This window comes from Barbus barbus (genome assembly GCF_936440315.1).
Source record: "Barbus barbus genome assembly, chromosome: 14".
In the NCBI taxonomy this organism is placed as follows: Eukaryota; Metazoa; Chordata; class Actinopteri; order Cypriniformes; family Cyprinidae; genus Barbus; species Barbus barbus.
In genome coordinates, this window is record NC_136742.1 from 21,938,300 (window position 1) to 21,958,368 (window position 20,069).

At 37.6% G+C, this 20,069-nt stretch overlaps 2 protein-coding genes across 4 annotated transcripts in view; one reads left to right on the forward strand and one right to left on the reverse strand.

Moving 5' to 3' along the window:
- Positions 1-4,805, reverse strand: part of LOC306880320 (rho-associated protein kinase 2-like) — a 30,727-nt gene extending 25,922 nt beyond the window's left edge. For both annotated transcript variants that reach the window (XM_079433782.1, XM_079433781.1), the window contains exon 1: positions 4,265-4,805. In XM_079433782.1, coding sequence (XP_079289908.1) covers positions 4,265-4,363 — 99 coding nt within the window. In that variant the 5' untranslated portion in view covers positions 4,364-4,805. The remainder of the gene's footprint in view (positions 1-4,264) is intronic.
- On the forward strand, positions 859-20,050 carry LOC306880318 (adenylate kinase 9-like). Of its 2 annotated transcripts, none has more exons than XM_079433777.1 (37): positions 859-1,127; positions 6,215-6,343; positions 6,543-6,606; positions 6,688-6,740; positions 6,841-6,937; positions 7,067-7,179; positions 7,286-7,456; positions 7,896-8,018; positions 8,105-8,179; positions 8,627-8,728; positions 8,806-8,945; positions 9,027-9,349; positions 10,427-10,471; positions 11,002-11,132; positions 11,212-11,350; positions 11,497-11,614; positions 11,951-12,030; positions 12,379-12,423; positions 12,553-12,747; positions 12,847-12,971; positions 13,280-13,483; positions 13,665-13,961; positions 14,030-14,151; positions 14,928-15,147; positions 15,291-15,383; positions 15,463-15,678; positions 15,831-16,049; positions 16,154-16,367; positions 16,471-16,672; positions 16,770-16,916; positions 17,990-18,207; positions 18,296-18,492; positions 18,571-18,740; positions 18,886-18,984; positions 19,092-19,194; positions 19,396-19,510; positions 19,652-20,050. In XM_079433777.1, exons 2-37 carry the CDS (start codon positions 6,224-6,226, stop codon positions 19,873-19,875), a joined length of 5,319 nt encoding a protein of 1,772 aa, XP_079289903.1. In that variant the 5' UTR covers positions 859-1,127; positions 6,215-6,223; the 3' UTR covers positions 19,876-20,050. The 2 variants fall into 2 exon arrangements, with proteins under 2 accessions (XP_079289903.1, XP_079289902.1); XM_079433776.1 differs by lacking the exon at positions 859-1,127 and adding an exon at positions 5,894-5,964.
- Positions 20,051-20,069: the final 19 nt, after the last annotated feature.

Below are 20,069 nucleotides of genomic sequence, written 5' to 3' on the forward strand. Positions count from 1 at the left end.
TAATCCAGGGCTCCACAGTTAGGGCAGTTGAAGAGCACAGTGGTAATGTGACAGAGTTTCAACCCAGCTGATAAAAACTGTCCCTTGCCCTTATCTGGTCATACATGTAATATTTTTTAATAAATTATTATTATTATTTTATTCAGCTAGGACACATTAAATTGATCAAAATTGACAGTAGACACTTAATGTGACAAAAGATTTCTATTTCAAAAATATGCTGTGCTTTTGAGCTTTCTATTTATCACAGAATCCTGAAAACAAATCATGGTTTCCAAAAAATATTAGGCTGCAGAACTGTTTACAACATTGCTAATAATAAAAAATGTTTTGTGAGCAGCAAATCATCATTAGAATGATTTCTGAAGAATCATGTGACACTGAAGACTGGAATAATGGCTGCTCAAAATTCAGCCATCACAGGTATAAATTACAATTTAAAATATATTTAAATAGAAAACAGTTATTTTAAAATGTAATAATATTTCACAATATTATTATTTTTTTCCTGCTTTTTTTATGAAATAAATGCAGCTTTGGTGAACGGACTTTAAAAAAATATATGTTATATACCTTCAAATCTTTTAAGTTTGCAAGGTGTGTTATTTGTGAATTCTGTTTCCTTAAAGGGGACTTATTATGCAAAAAATTCACTTTTATAAGGTGTTTGAACACAGTTGTGCGGCCGCAGTGTGTGAAAACAACCACCCTATAATGTTAAAAACCCACCCACTCATTTAAAAAAAAAAAAACAATAAATCATGAACAGTCTTTCAAAAAGAGCTGTTTCAGATTCTCCCTCTGTACACGTCACCGAGGGGAAAAAGTCCCACCCATTTGTGACGCTCTCTGCCCTATTAGCATAAACACAGCCCTGAGTGAGAAGATGTGGTCCGCCATTACTGGAGATGTATACAATGTCAGCACCAAAGAGGCTTTACAAGTGTTGTGTTTTGGGATGCACTAATGAACATAGGAGTCGCCATAATCTCCCCGAATCTGAGCAGAGGACACTGTCCTTAAATTTCATTTTCAAAGGAAATATCAAGGAAAAAAATCAGTAATGTCCCCTAAATGTGTAGGAATCAATACCAATATTTCTTGCGCGAACGCCAGCTCCAGGCTAAGTAAGTATCACGCGTTTGTTTTCCAAATTGCCTTTCTGAAAGAGCTTCTTGGCACTGTGTAAGGCTAATTGCTAAAGCCATCATTGTCTCTGCCTATTTTCACTGATGCTGCCTTCAAGTGCTACCAGAATGATCGTGAATAGAAATGTGGTAGTTAAAAGTTGCATATGAAAGCAATGTAAGTCGATCGCTTGTAGTTGTTGAGCTCATGATCAGAAGTGGGACTTATAAAGTTTGTGATAGCATGAGACCAGCTATGTTGTTATTTTTATCCCGCCGTGTTCCCCATCTGTGTAATTCATAAACGCGAATTATGCACAGTATAATCAGATGACTGACTTTGAAACTTTATCTGTAAAGATAACAGGCTTGTACTAATAGGGCAATGTTTATTTGCAAAGGCTAGCACTGCTAATGAGGAACTGGCGCTCTTGAAGCTCCGCCCTCTTCTCCGGGAGCACCAGCTCATTTGCATTAAAGCAACATACTCAAAATCAGTGCGTTTTGGCTCAGACCCTAAAAGTGCCAATTTTAACAAGCTATAAAAAAAATTATCTGTGGGGTATTTTGAGCTAAAATTTCACATATACGCTCTGGGGACATCAGAGACTTATTTTAGATCTTGTAAAAAGGGGCATAATAGGTCCCCTTTAACACAAACAGTCACTCGCATACAAGCCAAAACATATACATGCACAATCAACAATGACAGAATCCTGTTTTCCTTGCACCAGGAGTCAGTCCACAATACAGCGTTTAAAAAGCACAAACACACACTCAAAGGAAGCTGGAGCCAGCTATCTCTCTCCTCAATTGAAGGATGTGACCTCAGTTTCCTGTAAGACATTTCCCCTAGTAGCAATGCAGCAGGATACAATGAGTCTGCATCCAAAATTATAAATGAAAGATCATTAGTCATAAGACTCCTTATAAAAATGCCCACAGTTCAGTTGCATCACAAATATCACAAAGACCACACTAATATGACTTGAGTATCAGAACGGGGTTGTGATCGCAATATCATAAACTAAAATGGAGCTCTGTCTGACAAGCATGACTTGGAAGAGCATGGGACTGAAGACAGGATTTAATCCTCTGGATAAAAGAGGAATGAAATGTAACTCAACATAGGCTGTGCATATTTTCAACTCTGTTACTGAGAGTTGACTTAGCATGAATGGCTAAGCAGCTGAGGTAGTGAGTGGATGTTTCTAAGTAAACGTGCTGTGGAATGAACCAGCAGGGATTTAGTTAGGTCTTTCCCTGGGCCTCCCATAGGCAGAGCATGACAGGGACACACACACACACACACACCAAAAATACATCACCCAATACCTCCAGTGTTTGTTCATAGATAGCTATCATTTTCCATCAATGGAACAGTTCAGCATGCAACGCAGTTATCTAATTTTCCAACAGAGTTATAAAAGGGTTTGTCTTTATAAATATTTATGCATGTTTGTGCCGAATTATTAATTTTAAAATATGTTTATTAATAATTTTAATTAAAACTGCACTCTAACTAGCTGATACCGCAGTTGTCTTGGACTTTTACTGTGAATGTAGTATTTGCCCCAAAACAGTATCCATGTACCAATGACATTGCAGAAATGCACTACTATTCATGATTAATTTATTTTATGAGATAAAGCGCACAATAATAGGGGCCTTATTAAGACAAAATGTGAAGTATTTAGTTGGTCATGTGATCTTAAAATGGCCACCCCCTGAGGTGACCTACTCCATGTAAAATAAAACAGCTTTTTTTACGCTATAAAAGGCACATCTTTGTGTCTACAGAAAAATACTACTTTTTGTTGCTTTAGGTGTACAAGTTTATTAATGAGGAAAAACTCCTGGGCACAAGGAAGAGCTACTATATAAAGGAACAAGTCATTGTAAGAACTGTCACCATTGTGCCCTTGAGCAAGTCATTTAAGTCTAGAAACTTCCTTGTAAGTGTATTGTAAGATGCTTTAGATAAAAGTATGTGAAATTACTAATAATACCATAGGCAGACAGTTGAGGCCTATTGAACAGCAAAGAAGCAGCCAGAGAAAGTAGGGTGTGCCAACATTCAGTCTTGCTCAAAAATGCAGTTCTCGTCTGGAATGAGGTTATTTTCAATAATAAAGGTAAGAGATTTTGGACTTTGATGGGAAGAAACAATAGAAACACACATTCTAGACATTCCCACCCTGTAAAGCTTGCTTGACAAGTCCTCACATTTCACCTTAACCCAGTCCTTGAATAAACATTTATGGTATCTTCACATTTCGTAAAGCTACACTACCTGCCTTTAATGAAATGTGCTTCATGTAAAATAAATGAAGCCTGGTGCTTTACGCCTGGACAATAATAAAGTGCTGTAATTGGGGAAAATATTACCATCAAAAGACAGCAACATTACTGTGAAGGAGGACGTGTTGATAACACACTGATCAGAGATAAGACACAGGAACATTACCACAATCCTCTGGAACAAACGTCCACTCATTTGTTTACACCATCAACATATAATTCAGCTTTGTTTTGTGTTGTACAACCTATGTGTGTAGGAAGAGCTTTCCGGTATTTTCAGTATTTTGCTGGGTGGTCTTATTATAACAGAATAAATTATATTAACATTAATATTACAACATAAACCAACATAAAATATAAGCAAACTTTGATACACTTTCTTTGCAACAGCCAATGTGGACTATGGGTCATTTGGATAATTAAAAAATAAGTACATTCGACTAGGGTTTTGAAATGTGATTATATTAATTTGCTTTACAAATGCCCCTTTGTGAAATTTAGGTATATCTCTAGTTATTTACAGGTACATTCATTTCCCATTATGCATGATATTCTGGTATTTATTCTACAAATAATAATATTAATAATACTAATAATAATATATATTTATTAACTCATTCATTTAATCAACTCATTAATGTTGACAAAATAAATGTCGACAAATGTTGGCCAAGATGTGTCTAATAATGTTTGTAAAATTTTTGAAAAAAAAAAAAAAAGTTCATGATCCAAACTTCTGACTAAAAACTTCCCAGATATGTATTTTAGTTAGAAGGTCTACAAGAGAGCAAACACGTTTCCTTTTTTGTATAGCATCCCATTACCCATAACCTTACCAGCAAACTCTCCAAATTCAGCGGTGATCGTTGGTCCCTGATGAGTGACTCCAGTATTCTCACCCGCTTTTCTAGTCTGTTTCCTGCTCCGGTCGACATTGCGGTAGCTCGGTGTTGTCAAGATCCCGGTAGACATCAGATTGAGAGCCGCGATTGAGAGACGTTTCCGAATCTAACTTGTCACTACCTGCAGTAACTCAACGCGACGCCTCTCGAAGCTCACCGGTTCTGGATGAATGAATTACTTGACCAAAGACTTTACAGACGGTATAAATGAACGGAATACTGTAGTTTTGTGTCTTGTCCTCCTAATGACAGCAGCATAAAATCAAAGGTTAGATCCACGCGTTCAGGAAGCTGAGGGTCTCTCCCGCCCCGGTTCAAAAATTACAGGGGAAACCCTTCCGTGTACTGTCTGCGTTAAAAAACACACTCTCGTTCTTCCTCTCTGTTATTTTTGTGTAAATGAAGCAGAGGGGAGTATGAGTACATGTATGTGAATGTGAACGGCGTGCCACTCGAATTCTCCGGATCTTATCTCAGCCATCGCTTTTACCAGCCAAACGTCACTCTCTAAATACGATCCCATATATAACTCTAGATATATTTAGACGATTGCATGTATTTATGATTGCACGAATAAGCTTATTATAGCGTTGCGTAAATGTGGTGTAATTCAGCACTGAAATTGTGTACTGATGATAAAAATATATCATATATATATATATATATGATATAAAAAAATTTATATATATATATATATAGCTATACACATACAGCAATAAATTAATGTTTTTTGTCTTAAAATCTTCAGTGTTTTGTCCATTTTTGTGTATGATATCAAAACCCATGTGGGGCCCACATTGACCCGTTGGCTAATATTTCAAACTTGTTACTCTGTATTACTTGATGCTCTCTCTATGAGGACTGGACACGGACTTTAAGTGGTGTTGTTGTCAATGAAAAACAGCTGACACTGGTTATAATTTATGAGACAGTCTGACTCTGAGCATGACCTCTTTTGTCAGCTTTTGATTATACTGATAAAGAAAAAAAAAGCACAGCACAGATTGAAGACACTGAGGGACAGAAGTCTAACATTACTTTTTTTTGTCATGCAGGTAACCTGAATGTAATGATAACAAGTAATCCTGAAAGTAATGCTGAATAACTGAGTAGATATTTGTCAGACAATGCCCACCTCTTGCACGGTTTTAATGTTAGGAAGCATTTTGTTATGTCTCAGAAAAGTGTGCCCAGGGTTTAGCTTGTTTAATTTCTATGGACTAAACTAGAGAGAACTGCCATAATCCAGCAATAAATGACCTTAAAAACCGCTAAATGAATCCTTATATTTTTACTGCTCTTACAAGTTCAATTCCAGCGTGTGTGTAGTTTTTAAGTAAATAAATAAATTGCCAGTTGGGAACGCTTAACACTGACCTCTGGTGGTCCTATTGAATGAGTTCATTTTTAAGCAGAGATGAAAACGCTGGAAAATGTCTTGTTAAAAATATTTTAATATAGGGGATCATATAATTCTGGGACACATTTACAGCTTATACTGGCCCACGTCAACAAAATAAAGAGCTGGTCAAATCCTGTCAGTTCTGTTGTGGGCAGGTTGCCATGACACCGTTCAACAAATGAAGAGCGGATAGAGATGGAGGCTACAGTCTGTTGCTGCAGTCACTATTAAAGTGAGTAAAACCAATGAGCTACGAGAGTATTACGTTTAATCGACGCATCGAAGTGTATACGATTAAGTTACAGAAGAACAGAAAATAAAAAAAAAATAGTTCACTTGATATTGCGCGCGATACTAAAAACATTAGGTCTTATAAAATCTTAATGTCAGTTGATAATTAACGATGATTTGATATTGAACTTTAGAGTTTGACTTCATGATTAATTGAAATAGATTAACAGCTCTGCATTTTTGCCTTACAGTATCATACAATGCCATCCACTGTCCCTAAAGCGTCCAACTTGCCGTTAGTGGATAAACTTATCGAAGATGAAGCAGAGAGAGAGATTCTGCTCTCTAAACCTACATGTTTTATCATCCTTGGAAAACCAGTGAGTTGTCAATATACATCTTTTTTTTCTCTCGAACATAAAAGTAGGGCTGAATTCAGGTTGACATTTCCCCAGGCATTTCAATGGCAAAATGTGTCCCAATCAACCTGAATTAACCTCAATATTCTTCAGTCAAAACAAATAAATAATATATATATATATATATATATTTTAATGTTTTGTGTTGGGGTTTTTTCAGGGTGTTGGGAAATCTACTCTTGCCAGAAAATTAGCCAAGACTTGGAATTGCATCCTCATTGATGGTAAATGATCAAGTGCCTTTGATGTCACATTGCCATTATTACATATGGAGTTTCTGAATATTTCATTTTCACCCTATTTAGATACAGATCTTCTCAACAGCCACATCAGTGATGAGACAGAACAAGGTATACAGGTGTGTATCACTGATGTTTAGTTATTTACATGGTCACAATATAAATAACTGATTCCCTGCCAAATATTCTAGCTGTTTCATATAAGATATTTTGCTATAGCTCTTTAAGATTCTGGCTGAAGGAAAAGCTGTCCCAGAAGAGATGATGGTCAAGTTAATTGTTGACCGGCTCAAGTCACCTGATGTAGAACATTATGGTAAGGGTATGACACAACTGAAATAACATAACTGAATAAAAATGATCAATTAACCAAATGAACAAACATGTAAACCTTTCTATTGTTGATATATATTTGTAATGACTTGTCTGAATTGCGGTTGAGCAGGTTATGTTCTGGCCTGTTTGCCATCAATGTCAGAGGAATACCTGAAGATACAGGAACAAATAGACTTGATTAAAAGCCTCAGAATGCCACCAGACTTCATCATCAACATCAAGGTTTTTCATAATCTTAATACTACCTATACTACAATGGATTTTAAGATGCTGACACTGTTATTCACTTCACACTTTGTAAGGATAATAAGTGTGTTTATGTGTGCAGTGTGCAGACAGGGACCTGATCCGCAGACTCTCAGATGAGCGTCAACATCCAGAGACAGGCCGTGTGTTCCAGAGGGAGAAGTGGGACCCTGATGTGAAGAAAGAGTCACTCATGAAAAGCAGCAACAGAGAGAATGAGGAAGAGGAAGAAAGAGAAGATCTGGAGGAAGAGGTAATATAACCAGCTTCCAGGTTTCTTAACCAGCTTGACCTTCATAGAAAATATTTATTCTGATAATTCTGTTGTTTTCTAAATGTTTAACAACAAAAACTGTTAGAAATATTCACTTTACCAACCACAGTTATTGTTGTGATTCCATTCCACACTCTGCAATTAATTAATATTAAATATAAAAATAAAAGAAATATCACTATTTTTATTGTTTAGCTTTTTACTACAATTACTATTATCATGTGGTCCCATTTGAAGGCCCCCCAAATGAGAACCAGTATATTACTGCAATGATTTATTTGCCAGACACTTTACCAAAGCACTGTATAAACTATTAACAGTAAGTTTGCTACAAAAGTTAAAGAGTTTCATGAATGATTTCAGAACTGCCAAATATTGAAGTTCTGTGCAATTAAATCCAACTGAAAATCTGTTTAAGATGGAAGAGTTAGAGCTCCAGAAAGACATGATCACACAGCTAGTAAGAGTGAGTGAAAATTACCCAGAGAACACCAACAGCAGGATCATGCGCTATAAGGACACCATCCTCAGGCCTCTAGAGGTAATGGCATCTATTGTATTGCACACTTTTAAACTGTACACACTATTATAGAAACAATCAGCATTATGCTTATGTTGGATGTGTAGGATTACATGGCAGACCACAATCCTCCATTTTTGTTTGAGCTGGATGGAAACAAGGATCCAGAGGATCTCTTTGAGGTGGGTGAACTCAGTTAAGCTGTAATGACTAAGGATGGAAACTATAACATTTCAGTAGCTGTTCTAATTCTATGACAATAATTTAGTCCATATCACAACTATAATGATAAGGGTAGAGGGGAACTATATTGTTGGAATGAAAAATCTGAAAAGTTGTTGCAAACCTGCATGAATATCTTTCTTCTGTTGAGTATAAAAGAGGATATTTTTAATAATGTTGATGGAGTCAGTGGCGACCAGCAACTGTTTGGTTACCCACATTATTAAAAATATCTCCTTTTGTGTTCAAAAGCATATAGAAATTCATACAGATTTGGAACAACTTGGGGCTGAACCATCGCTTTAAGATATAATTTTGTCTTGAAATCACTAAAGCATTCAAATAATATGACATATAATGTAATTATTTAAACACTAAGCTTTACAATTGTCTGTGCATGTCCACAGTCAGTAATGTCTCGTTTGGAGTTCATGGCTGTGAGATGTCCAGCTGTACCTGTGCATTTAATGCCGCCAGAGGAAGCAGAGCTTGCTGATCAGATGGACACGGTCAGTTACTGTAAACACACACCTCTCTAAACAGACCTTCATTTTATGTGCCTCTTCACCTTGGCTGTTTTTTTTAGGAGGAGCTGTTTCGGACTCTGTCTTCCTGTAGAAATGTTGCACCAGCCTTTCACTGGCGAAGGAGTCGATGGTCTGGCAACTGTCCGGTGGCGCTTAAAGAGGGCAGGATCGTCAAGGGCAGGCCAGAGTTTGCCATTGGGTTAGTGAAAAATAATTTATTATAAATAAATTTTTTCGTCCTGAGGGGCTGTTTATAAATTCAGTCTTTTCTCTCCACCAGCTTCATGGATAAGTTCTATGTCCTGTCATCTCAGGAAGCCCAGCAGAAGTTCATGGCAAACCCTCGACGCTACCTGCTGCCACACATACCACACTTACCTTGCAAGGTGTCTGTGATCGGCCCGCCATGCTCAGGAAAGAGCACAATGAGTGCACTGCTAGCTGAGTATTATGGGGCTGTAGTGGTAGATGTTGAAGCGCTGATGCAGCGTACACTTGGTACGCTCACAAAAGACATGTTGGACAAAGTGCGTCAAGATGCCACGCTCACAGGCTTAGAGAACATCAGGACCAAGATGCAGCTTGAGGCTACAAATGCAACAGGTTAGAAAACACCAGCTTGGTAAATCTACAAAGCAAGCTACATGACATGATAGAATAATATGTCTTTAAAGGTGCCATAGAATGGAAAACTGTCTTTACCTTGGCGTAGTTGAATAATAAGAGTTCTGTACATGGAAATGACATACAGTGAGCCTCAAACACCATTGTTTCCACCTTCTTATGTAAATCTCGTGAATAAAAAAAGACCACTGAAAAATAGGCGAATCAGAACATAACACCAACTGTTATGTTCCAGGCCGTGTAGGGGGTGTGAAGTGCAGGGATGGGTTGGTGTCTCTATTCAGAAAGGCACGGAAAACAAGTAATGCGCTCTAATAAAATAACGCGAGCCACTAAAGGGACACGGTTAGCTCCTTGCTAGCTGTAGCCTGTTACAGTACATAAGATTCACTTACCACATAAACGGAGTAAGGAGAGATGACTGAGGATGATGGCGAATTATTTACAGATCCTTAGCACCACTGACAAGCATCTGATCTTGTAAAATGTGTGGTAAGTACTGCCGGTCCATAGTATAAACAGAGTACATGCAATCGCAAATCTCGAAACTGAAAGTAAAACGCAATCGTGCATTCCAAAGCAGTTTCAATGCCCAGAATATTAATAGCGGCTCCCTGATGCCCACATTTTATTTACAGCATAATTACCCAATGATATAACTGAGCAAGAATGTATTGAAATATATATTTTCCCTGTGTTTTCTTCTGTGAGCTACTGAAATGAGCTGCACTGTGAAACAGCCAATCAAAGCAGAGCTCAACATTGAGCCACACTGTGAAACAGCCAGTCAGAGCAGAGCTCAACATTATTATTCATGAGCCTTCCAAATAAGCCAATAACAGACAGTTGCATTCTGGGGAGAAATCTTAGGGTTGTAAATCGACATGTAAAACTGTTTCTGGAGAATTTTTGCCCTTACCTAAGCCACATACCTTCTATGTAGATATCAGAGAACAATTTAAAATATTGTATCCATGCATTCTATGGCACCTTTAAGTTGGAAACTTTGAAGATATTCTGGGACATCTTTAAGATTGTATTTCTTAATTTTTGTAGGTAATGTGACAACTAATGAAGGAGAGTCTGGTGAAATTTACACAGGTGAGGTCAATCCACAGACAGCATGGACTTTACACCTCCTCAGTTTAATTGATAACAATGTATGTTCTGTGCATTAACTGGTATGGTTCACTTTATTTTTAGATACACACCCAGTCGGTGAAATAAGTGAAAATGGTATTAAGTTAAATAGTAATCCAGTAGTTAAACAACAGTGTTAAAATACTATAAGTTATAAATACTTTTGAATGCACAGTGCTACCATTATTTGTTATTGATAACTAAACTATAAAAAGGTGTTTTCATTCTATGAAATAAAGTTATACATATATAAATATTAGATTAAAAAAGTAAACTAGATTAAAACTCTAAACCTCTGAAGTACTAAAATTACTAAAACGGAAATAAAAGTAAAGCTAAATAGAAATATTCAAAACAACAAAACTAATAAAAATGACAACATCACATTACAAAATTACTAAAAATTAAACAAATTAAAAATAAAACTGAAAATATAAAAATAGTCTAAAAATATTAAATAACCCTGAATTGGTAATGTGTCCTTTTTATAGCAATAGAGGTGACAGAAGATCACGCAGATGTTCAAACATTTGTGGAGGAAGCTGTGAGGAAAGCAGCAGAGTCTCCAGTCACAGCTCCACGGGAGCTTCTTTTGGAGGCCTTTGAGAAGCACATAAGAGAGGTAGCCCGCTGAGCTTGCTCCTTTAGCTCTCAAACTTATGTAGCATTATTTGTGCTTAAGAGTGCCTGTGGGTTGTTAGATTGAGGCTGAAGATGTTGAATATAAAAGGGGATGGATACTGGACAACATTCCCAGCAGCAGATCACAGCTGATCACTATTGAGGAACTACATAGTGCTGTAACACCAGAAGTCCTATTCTGTCTGAAAGACAATGATGGTGAGAAAAAGACATACATTTTGATGTATATGTGCACCCATCATTTCTTAGTCTTGATTTTGACATCATATAATATTTTATGGTTGTTTAGACCAAGATGTCCACTTAGTTGTGAAGGTCAATATAGTTCTTGCTATTTATTGAAGGAAGGACTGTACTAACCAGGATGTATGAACGGAATAAAGAACAGGTTGATAGAGTTGTGCTAGCCCGCCTACAAAAAGAAAGAAAACTGCAGAAGACAGAAGACGTCAATGAGAGACTGTGAGTGTGGCTAATATAAGAGCACAATTTCAGAAAATTGGAGGAAATCCTTTTATTTTGCATTCTTTTTTTAATTTAATAACTTTGCGATTAAAAATATTATGAAACGTTCAAAATGTTAAAAATCCTAGAACTGCTTCCAGGTTTAAATTACATATTCATTCAGATTAAATTGTATTTAAATGGCTCTCAAAAACCTGTGGAGAAAAACAATGTTTAAGATACAGTTAATGGTTTCATAATGAAAATGTAATAAAGTGGTGGTTTACATATTTTAAAATGGTGGTAAGGTTCTGTTTTCAGCATAGTTTCAGCAGTTTTCATGCTTTTTTGCAGGAAGCACACTGAGGACTCAAAAAAAGGTTCACAGCCAACTGACACCAAGTCCAAACTAGAGACACTGCACGAGGAGTCAGGTTGTACTCTTTTACAACAGATCTCTCTCTCAACAACAGATACTCTACATTCACACTGACAGTACTGAAACTGCTGGAAGTCATCAGTCATACACTGCGCATGATAACATAATGTTCCAAAAGTTATAAAGAACAAAAAATGCATCATGGTTTCCACAAAATATTAAGCAGCACTGTTCTCAGCATGTTAAAAAATATTTTTTGAGCAAGCAGATCAACATAGTAGAATGACTGAAAGATCATGTGACACTGACAACTGGAGTAATGGCTGCTTAAAATTCAGCTTTTTTCATTTAAATGTCAGATGTTACAAGTATATTTTGATTAGTAATTTCTATGTATTTGCAGAGAGTTTTGATAAGTCTGATGAAGACAAAACTCTAAACGATGAAGGTTTGTAGTCTTATTGTTTATTATATATCGTTATATTTTTTTCTTCAGCACTCTTCTTCACCTTTGTGTCATAATTTTATGTCTTCATGGTGTTTATTTGTGCATATCTAAATATATCTGGGCGTGCAGAGATTGCGCTGCCAACGGTGTGGGAAAATGGTTATCCTGACGGCCCAGAGATGGAGGCTTTTAGTGTGCAACTGAAGCAATTTTTGGCAGATTGGGAAAACATGAAGCACACAATCACCTGCAGCTACGTTATACTGGACATCAGCAACAAAACCCCTCAGGACACACTCCAAGAGATAATTTACCATATGGAGAGTATGTGGAGTGGCCTATCTGACTGTTTCAAGCTCTTTCTTTCACTCTATATTAGCAGCCACTCCCTCTCTCTCACTCACTCTTTACTTTCTCACTTAGAGCCATTCAAGTGCACAGCTACGAGCATATCTAGTGCAGACCTGGAGGAGGAGGAAGAGGCCCTACATGCGCTGACACAAGCTGAGAAACGAGATGTTAATGAAGAGGAGGAACAAGAATCAGAGGTTGCATCCGTCATTAATGCAGCACTAATTAAATATCCTGTTTCAGTCCAAAATACATCATAATAGAGATGTAAAATGGACTGTGAATAAAATCCATGTTGATTTAAGGGGCTGTTGACCCAGGATACTTTTTGCATTCGAATTTATTTTAATTTTACTTTTTTTTTATTTTTTTTATTCGATTTTCATCAAGTCACAAACCCCAGTTTGGGAAACCCTGAGTTTGACGAACAATTTATACAAAACAATGTGTAAAAACACCTGTTACTCAGAATATCATTCCACTCTTTTGTTTATGATGGTCTCAGGAGGATGTCAGCTTTAAGAGGCACCTGGGAGACTCCAAGCATTTTTGTCCAGTGGTGCTGAAGGAGAGGAGTATGCTACAACCGTGTCTGGACGAATATGCTGCAAAGTACAGAGAAAAAGTCTATTATTTCTCAAGCACAGAGGCTCAAGAAAAGTTCCAACAGACTCCTGAACTCTACATCTCTAACACACAACTACTAAAGGTATGAGCAGCATTTTATTAAGATAACTGATAAAAACACACAAACATATCAGCAAGTGACAACAGACCTCTGACCTTGTTTTGTACATTTGAACATCAATTACATCTGTGAAAACAAATACAAAACGACAAATATGTACAAATAATGTACATATAACTCAAAACCATTTGTATGCCACCAGCCACCTGCGCTGCGGGTCTTCATGCTAGGAGTGAGAGCTTCTGGGAAGACCACCCATGGGAAGTGGCTTGCAGAGCAGCTGGGAGTCTTTCACATCCAGTTCCGAGAGCGGCTGCAGGAGCTAATCTTACGGAAGACCCAGAAACATGTGTCATATGCAGATGATACTGAACCCCCTGAGGAACCTCCAGAGGAGCTGCAAGGCCTGCTGGAGGCTCAGGCCCAGGGTCAGACCCCTCCAGACCAGGATGACAAGCCAGGTCATGAGGATACTGCATCTGATAATCCTGACACAAAGGTGATGTTTGTATTTTTGTCTTTTGAGGCATTGCTTGCCACTGAGTAACTGTAATTGTGTTTTTGTAGGAAGAACAAGCATTGACTGATGATGAGGAGGCCATAAAGGCATACCTGCAGGATGGCGATCCTCTCCCACTGGAGATACTGGAAATGGTTTTACTACAGTGGTGGAACCAGGAGCCCTACAAGTAAATGCTCATTCACACAGAAAGGACAAAAAAAAAGCATAGCTATAAATAGACCGATAATCGGTTTGACCAAAACTCACACTATTTTAAAGAGTTATCTTTCTTTAATATCTTATCTGCCTATACATTTTTAAGAAGTTGTAGCTTAACAATGAAACGAAACAGCCCAAAACAAAGATAAAAATCAATTTGACAGTGATATTTTAATACTGTTTATATACAGTACTATTATTTAATCATATATTAAATTAGATTTAATTTTCAGTTTTTAACTTTTATGTGCTTTGTCATGTCTAGTTTTTCTAATATTTTCTTTTAAAAATAGTTTATATAGCTTTAAATTATTTTTATTTCAGTTTCAGGAACTTGCACTTATTATTGGTACTTAAAATTATTTCAGTCATAACATTGTAAGTCTTTTAAGTTTATCATCTAATATTTATACTTTAAGCTTCATTTAAATGATTTCAGTTTTAATTAACAATAACAGTGCTGATTTAAGACCATTTAGATCACAAAACATCTTTGTACAAATATAATGGCACAAATAACAATAACAGTAATATATTTGTTTTAGATATTATTATTAAAAGTAAAATAGACAATGCATATGTTTTATTGTTGTAGTCTAATGATACTATGTCAAAAAATAATATAGTAGTCCATTTGACTTTCTATATTCAAAGGAAAAATAGCGACGTAGGTTTGGATGTATGAAGATGACTAAATAATGAAATAGACACATTTGTAATGTTTTGGCAAAATATCTCACACAGATCAAGAGGGTTTATTCTGGAGGGATTTCCCCAAAACCAAGAGGAGGTGTCCTTTATGGTGGAGCATCACTTGTTTCCAGATGTAGTGGCAATGATGTCGGTAGAGGCTTCTGACGTGGTGCGCCGTCTCCTGCCTTCGCGACTCACACGTTGGAGAGAGAGACGAGACCGCAGGCAAGAACAGTTGCGTCTGGTCATTAAACTGAGGAGGGAACTCAGGGTGAGTGTTTATCCAAAACTTCAGCACTTGGGATAAAAAGTTGTAAAAACCAAAAAGGCAAAATAAACAGCTGATTTGTACCGTAAAGCAGGGGAAACTTTTTTTTTTTTACTAAATATTCATTGGTCTGTGTCAAACTGCAGGAGCGGGCCATCACACAGAGAAGAGCTGAGCTTATGGCTGAGCGTGCACCAAAAAACCCCAGCCCACTCACTCTGAGGCCCCTCAAAGAACAGGTCATCGATCGCTGTCATTATGTCTTGCTTCGGTGAATGGCTCAGACAGATTCTGACTGGATTTTTGTTGCTCCATCAGGATGAGGATGACGAGGAGGTGCAAGAAGAATCAGAGGCGATGGACGAAGAGCAGCAGGAATTGGAGGAGATGGAGGCCGTGCTGCTGGAGGAGTTTCCTGCTGTGGAGGAAGAGGAGGCAGAGGATGAAGAAACAGAAGCTGGTGCAGAAGAGAGGCTGGAAATGGAGATCAGTCAGAGGTTTGAGAAGGATGACAACAACCTCACCAATATGACGGTAAGGAGAAGATGCTGAAAGGGCATTTTAGAATCAAATGTATAGGTAATTTTGCCATTTAATTCCTAAGGAAATTGCCTTTTCTTGTTAGGAAGATTTTAATGCTTTTGTTCAATTAAATTCAATAAAATAAAGTATGGATTGTTTTTTAGGACTTTCTAACAGACAACCAAATCCCCCGTCTGGTTGTAAGTGCAGGCCGCCCGCCTCGGATTGTGAGGTACCAGCTCCTACAGGGAATCAAACCTCTGATGGTTAACAGAGAGTCACTGTTTCAAATGTGCCAGCCAATCAGTTACGGTCTCGCCAGAAGACTCTTGTACAGATCCTTTAAATATCCCAGTGCCTTCGGGTGCTGGGATCCTGTTAAGGTAGGGGCGGATATACAACAAATTTTCAATGAATATGAAAATAAAAGCCTAAAACAGCATAAACATATAACAAGTAAAACTCAGTTTGCTGATATGTTCTGTAGTATGCAGAAGGAGATTTGATCCAGCCTCTGCAGGGCCCTTTCAACGCCACCTTCCCAGTCATCCTACACCAATTCATCTACTTTTTTGCATCTAAGGAGACACGCAACACCTTCATCCTCAACCCAATCAAATATGTTCGTCAACCACAGCCCAACCCTTCCTTTCCCATCAAACTGGCTATCATTGGCCCACCCAAAGCAGGCAAAACCACAGGTCAGTCATTACAAGTGTATTTTAAACACTCAAAAATATATAATACCTAAAAAGCAATTGTTTTTGTATTAGTTAATGGCCTCTTAACTGTGTGTACACTCAGTGGCCCAGATGTTTGCACGTGAATATGGTCTCGCTCGTCTCTCAATTGGGGATGCAATACGTATGGTGCTCAACAACCAGGCCAAAACTGAGTTGGCTAATCAAGTGCAAAAGCATTTGAACCAGGGCTTGACTGTACCTGATGAACTGGCCATCCAGTGCCTGGAAGTGGCAGTAATGAGCCTGGTCTGCAGCACACGTGGGTGAGGACCACAACTATATCCCAATCAAAGAATGTACTTCTGCAAGAAAAATAACCTAAACGTAAGTGTGTGTCTCACTATACATTGTGATCCTCAGGTTTGTGTTGGACGGCTTCCCTGTGACCAAGCATCAGGCTGAATTGCTGGAATCCTGCAGCATTATTCCTATGCTAATGATTGAACTGCAACTGGACATGGCAGAAGTGCTGCGGAGAGGCCTGAGGGACAGAGAAAAAAACAACAGGTCAGACCAGCACATTTATTTATTTAATTTTATATTTTCAGTTTGCTTTTTAATTTTAGTTTATGTTTTAGTAATGTTATGTGCTTTATTTTTTATATATTTTTAAAATATTTATACAAGTAATATTAAATATTAAATATTATTTTAATATTTCTATTTCGCTTTAATCTTTGATTTTTTTAATCTTCTGATTTTTTTAAAATTATATTTAGATTCGTTTTAATCAATGAATTATTTTTAGTACTTTTTGTTAACAACTTTGTAAACAACACTGACCTAGACTTACCTGGGGGGTATTCCAGAAAGCAGGGTAAGCAAGCAAATAAACTCCGCTTTGGTTCCAAAAACAGGGTATGTAACTTTCAGGGTATGTAAAAACTGAACATAACCTGTTCCGGAGTAGGTTATGTTATGTTTCAGGGTTAGTTTACTTGAGAGGTATCAGCACATGCATGACCTACTGACGAGACTCCAGTGGGTATGACAGATTGCGCACAATATTATATATTAAATTATTTATTATTATATTAAATTATGTATTATTATGATTAAATATATATATATATATATATATATATATATATATATATATATATGAATGCTTTCACAACGATATGCACTAAGTATGCAAATGGACTTTTGAACGGAAGAAAGAAAAATAAATAGTATAATGTGCTTTTTCTTAGCGCCCGTTTCCATAGTGACTCGTCAATTCGTCGCTCTGTTGAGAATGTCTTGCGTGTTAACAAGGAACATACTCTTGAGTTTAACAATATTACTCTGATATATTACTCTCGGACAATTTTTTGGAACCAGCATACCTCGAGTAAGCAAGGTTTGGGTTAATCGACCGAGAGTTCAGGGTTTATGTGAAGGTAAATTAGCCTTGAACTCTCTGAAGTATACCCCTGCTGAAAACTACAACATGAAAATGTGTATAAAGTTGTTTTTTGTTTTGTTTTTGTTTTACCATAGACAGTGATACAAATTTTGTGGTATTGTGGTCTGGCATATTATGTATATTAAATGCAAATATTCAAAATTTGTAAGCTAATGGCATCTCTCTCCAGCAGGCCTTACCCAATGCATGACAGCCCCCAGGTCCTAAACATTCACAACTCTTGCTTCAGACGGGAAGTTGAAGCTCTCAGGCAACACTTTCATCAACAGTATCACAACTGGACTCCTGTTGATGCTCACAAGAGCAAGTGGTGGGTGAGGGAGCGAGTTTTAGACGAGGTTCGCATTAGCTTGAGACACATTCATGATTACCTGGAAAAGATTCACAAAGGTGAGAGCATGCAAATGATGCACAGTTGTCAAACAAGAATCTCTAGTATTATACATTCTTCTATGACAGTGTTCTGTCATTCTCACAGGCCAGGCAGCCTGTATAGACAGACTGTGCATTACCCCAGGAGAGCTGCAGTCCCGGCTAGGGGAGTTTGGGCAGTTCTGTCCAGTTAGCTTAGCTCTTCATCGCCATCTGGTGGACTGTTCACATAATATCTCACTGGAATTGGCTGCAGAGTTCAGGGGCCACTTCTACAAAATGGCCAGCAGGGAATTTCTAGAGGTAAAGGATCAGATGGTCCAGCAGCACACAGAAATATTGGTTTAATTCACTCACATCTCTCTTTATGTGTTTAATAAGAGATTTCTGGAGTCCCCGGAACAGTTTGTGGCTCCAGGTTGCCCATACCCATTACCTCCTCCTCCACTCCTGCCTAATAAGCTCAATGCAGGCCAGGTGAAGAGTAGGTTCCCTCAACAGGTGGAGATGAAGGGTTTCTGCCCTGTCACTTATCTGGATGGTCAACAGAGGTACAGCAAAGACTCTACAACACTTCCAGGAAGAATAACCTTAATTTTACTGTAGTCTTGCTCACTTTAATCATTAATAAGCTACATTTTTAACTTCATTCCAAGTAAAAACACATTCCTGCCACGTTATTCTCTTCACCTGTAGGTATGAGGCGTTGGTGCGTGGAAATACGGAGTATGCTGTTGAGTACCGAAATAAGATCTATATCTTTGAAAATGAAAAGAAACAAAAAAGATTTCTCCAGTGAGTAGTTATTTTGCAGAGGGGATTCCTGATTGGCTAGTGCAATTACTTTGCTATTACAGGAATACAATACATAACACAGATAATTAAAACAGAACTGTTCTTAGGTCACCTGAGACTTACTGGGACCAGAAACTTCCACATAAACTACCTCCGTTGGAAGAGCTGGTCTCACTAACCTCTTTACCGATCCTGGGCTATTTAGAACAAGTAAGAGGGCACTGAAACACAGAATGTGCTGCTTTTGTCTACCTATAAATATTGGTCACATAATTGTGTGACCATCAGTAAACCATGTTTTTAACAAGTGGTAAAATAGTGTTTAAAACTTAGTTTTTTTGCTTAACCACAGTTGAGTTTGCTATTATTGTACATGTATTTTCTTAAATGTACGTTTGATTTCTATTGTAGAGTATGGCAGTACCCATAATCAAAGCCATGACTGCTGTTGGTCAACTCAAGCCAAAGTTGCCCTTTCTCAGTGTGAAGAAATCTGCTATATTGTACCTGGCTTTTCATCTTAAAGGTGGCCTTGAGAATGTCTTATTTTAGCTTCCTATTAGAATAGCTGAAAATGAGAATTCATTCATTCACTCATTCATTCAATGTAGGATATTTTCAAGTCTAAGTAAACACTTGAAATCTTTCTACCTTTCCACCCCCACAGCATTCAACAGCAGGAACCCAGACTATATACGTCAGAAGTACAAAAAGAAACTTCAAAAGTTTGAGGAAAGCTGTGAGCTCATCTCATACCTGAGTACCACCATGAAGACATACAGATCCCCTCACAACCTGCCCCCTGATTTTGCACAGAAGTTGGACAGGTTTCTGGCCCTGGAGAAGTCCACCAAAACAGCCTCGGGTCTGATACAGCTTGGGGGAAGTTAGAACATAGCGTCAAACAATAAAAAACCTCGAGTCAGATGCAGCACATCACGATATTTGACAGTATTGGTTGATGTTACATTAGTAAAATTCATAGATATACATTTTGAGAAGGCGGTGTTCTTTTTAATGGACAATTAAAGATATGACTGAGCCCAATAAATACATTTTAATTGATTTTTGTGATGTGTTCTTGG

Excerpts from the sequence above, each read along its gene's own strand:
- LOC306880318 (XM_079433777.1), top strand. The coding sequence starts at position 6,224 with ATGCCATCCACTGTCCCTAAAGCGTCCAACTTGCCGTTAGTGGATAAA. Across the intron at positions 12,972-13,279 it reads AGGAGGAACAAGAATCAGAG|GAGGATGTCAGCTTTAAGAG; the intron begins GTTGCATCCGTC and ends TGATGGTCTCAG. Across the intron at positions 18,208-18,295 it reads CCTGGAAAAGATTCACAAAG|GCCAGGCAGCCTGTATAGAC; the intron begins GTGAGAGCATGC and ends TCATTCTCACAG.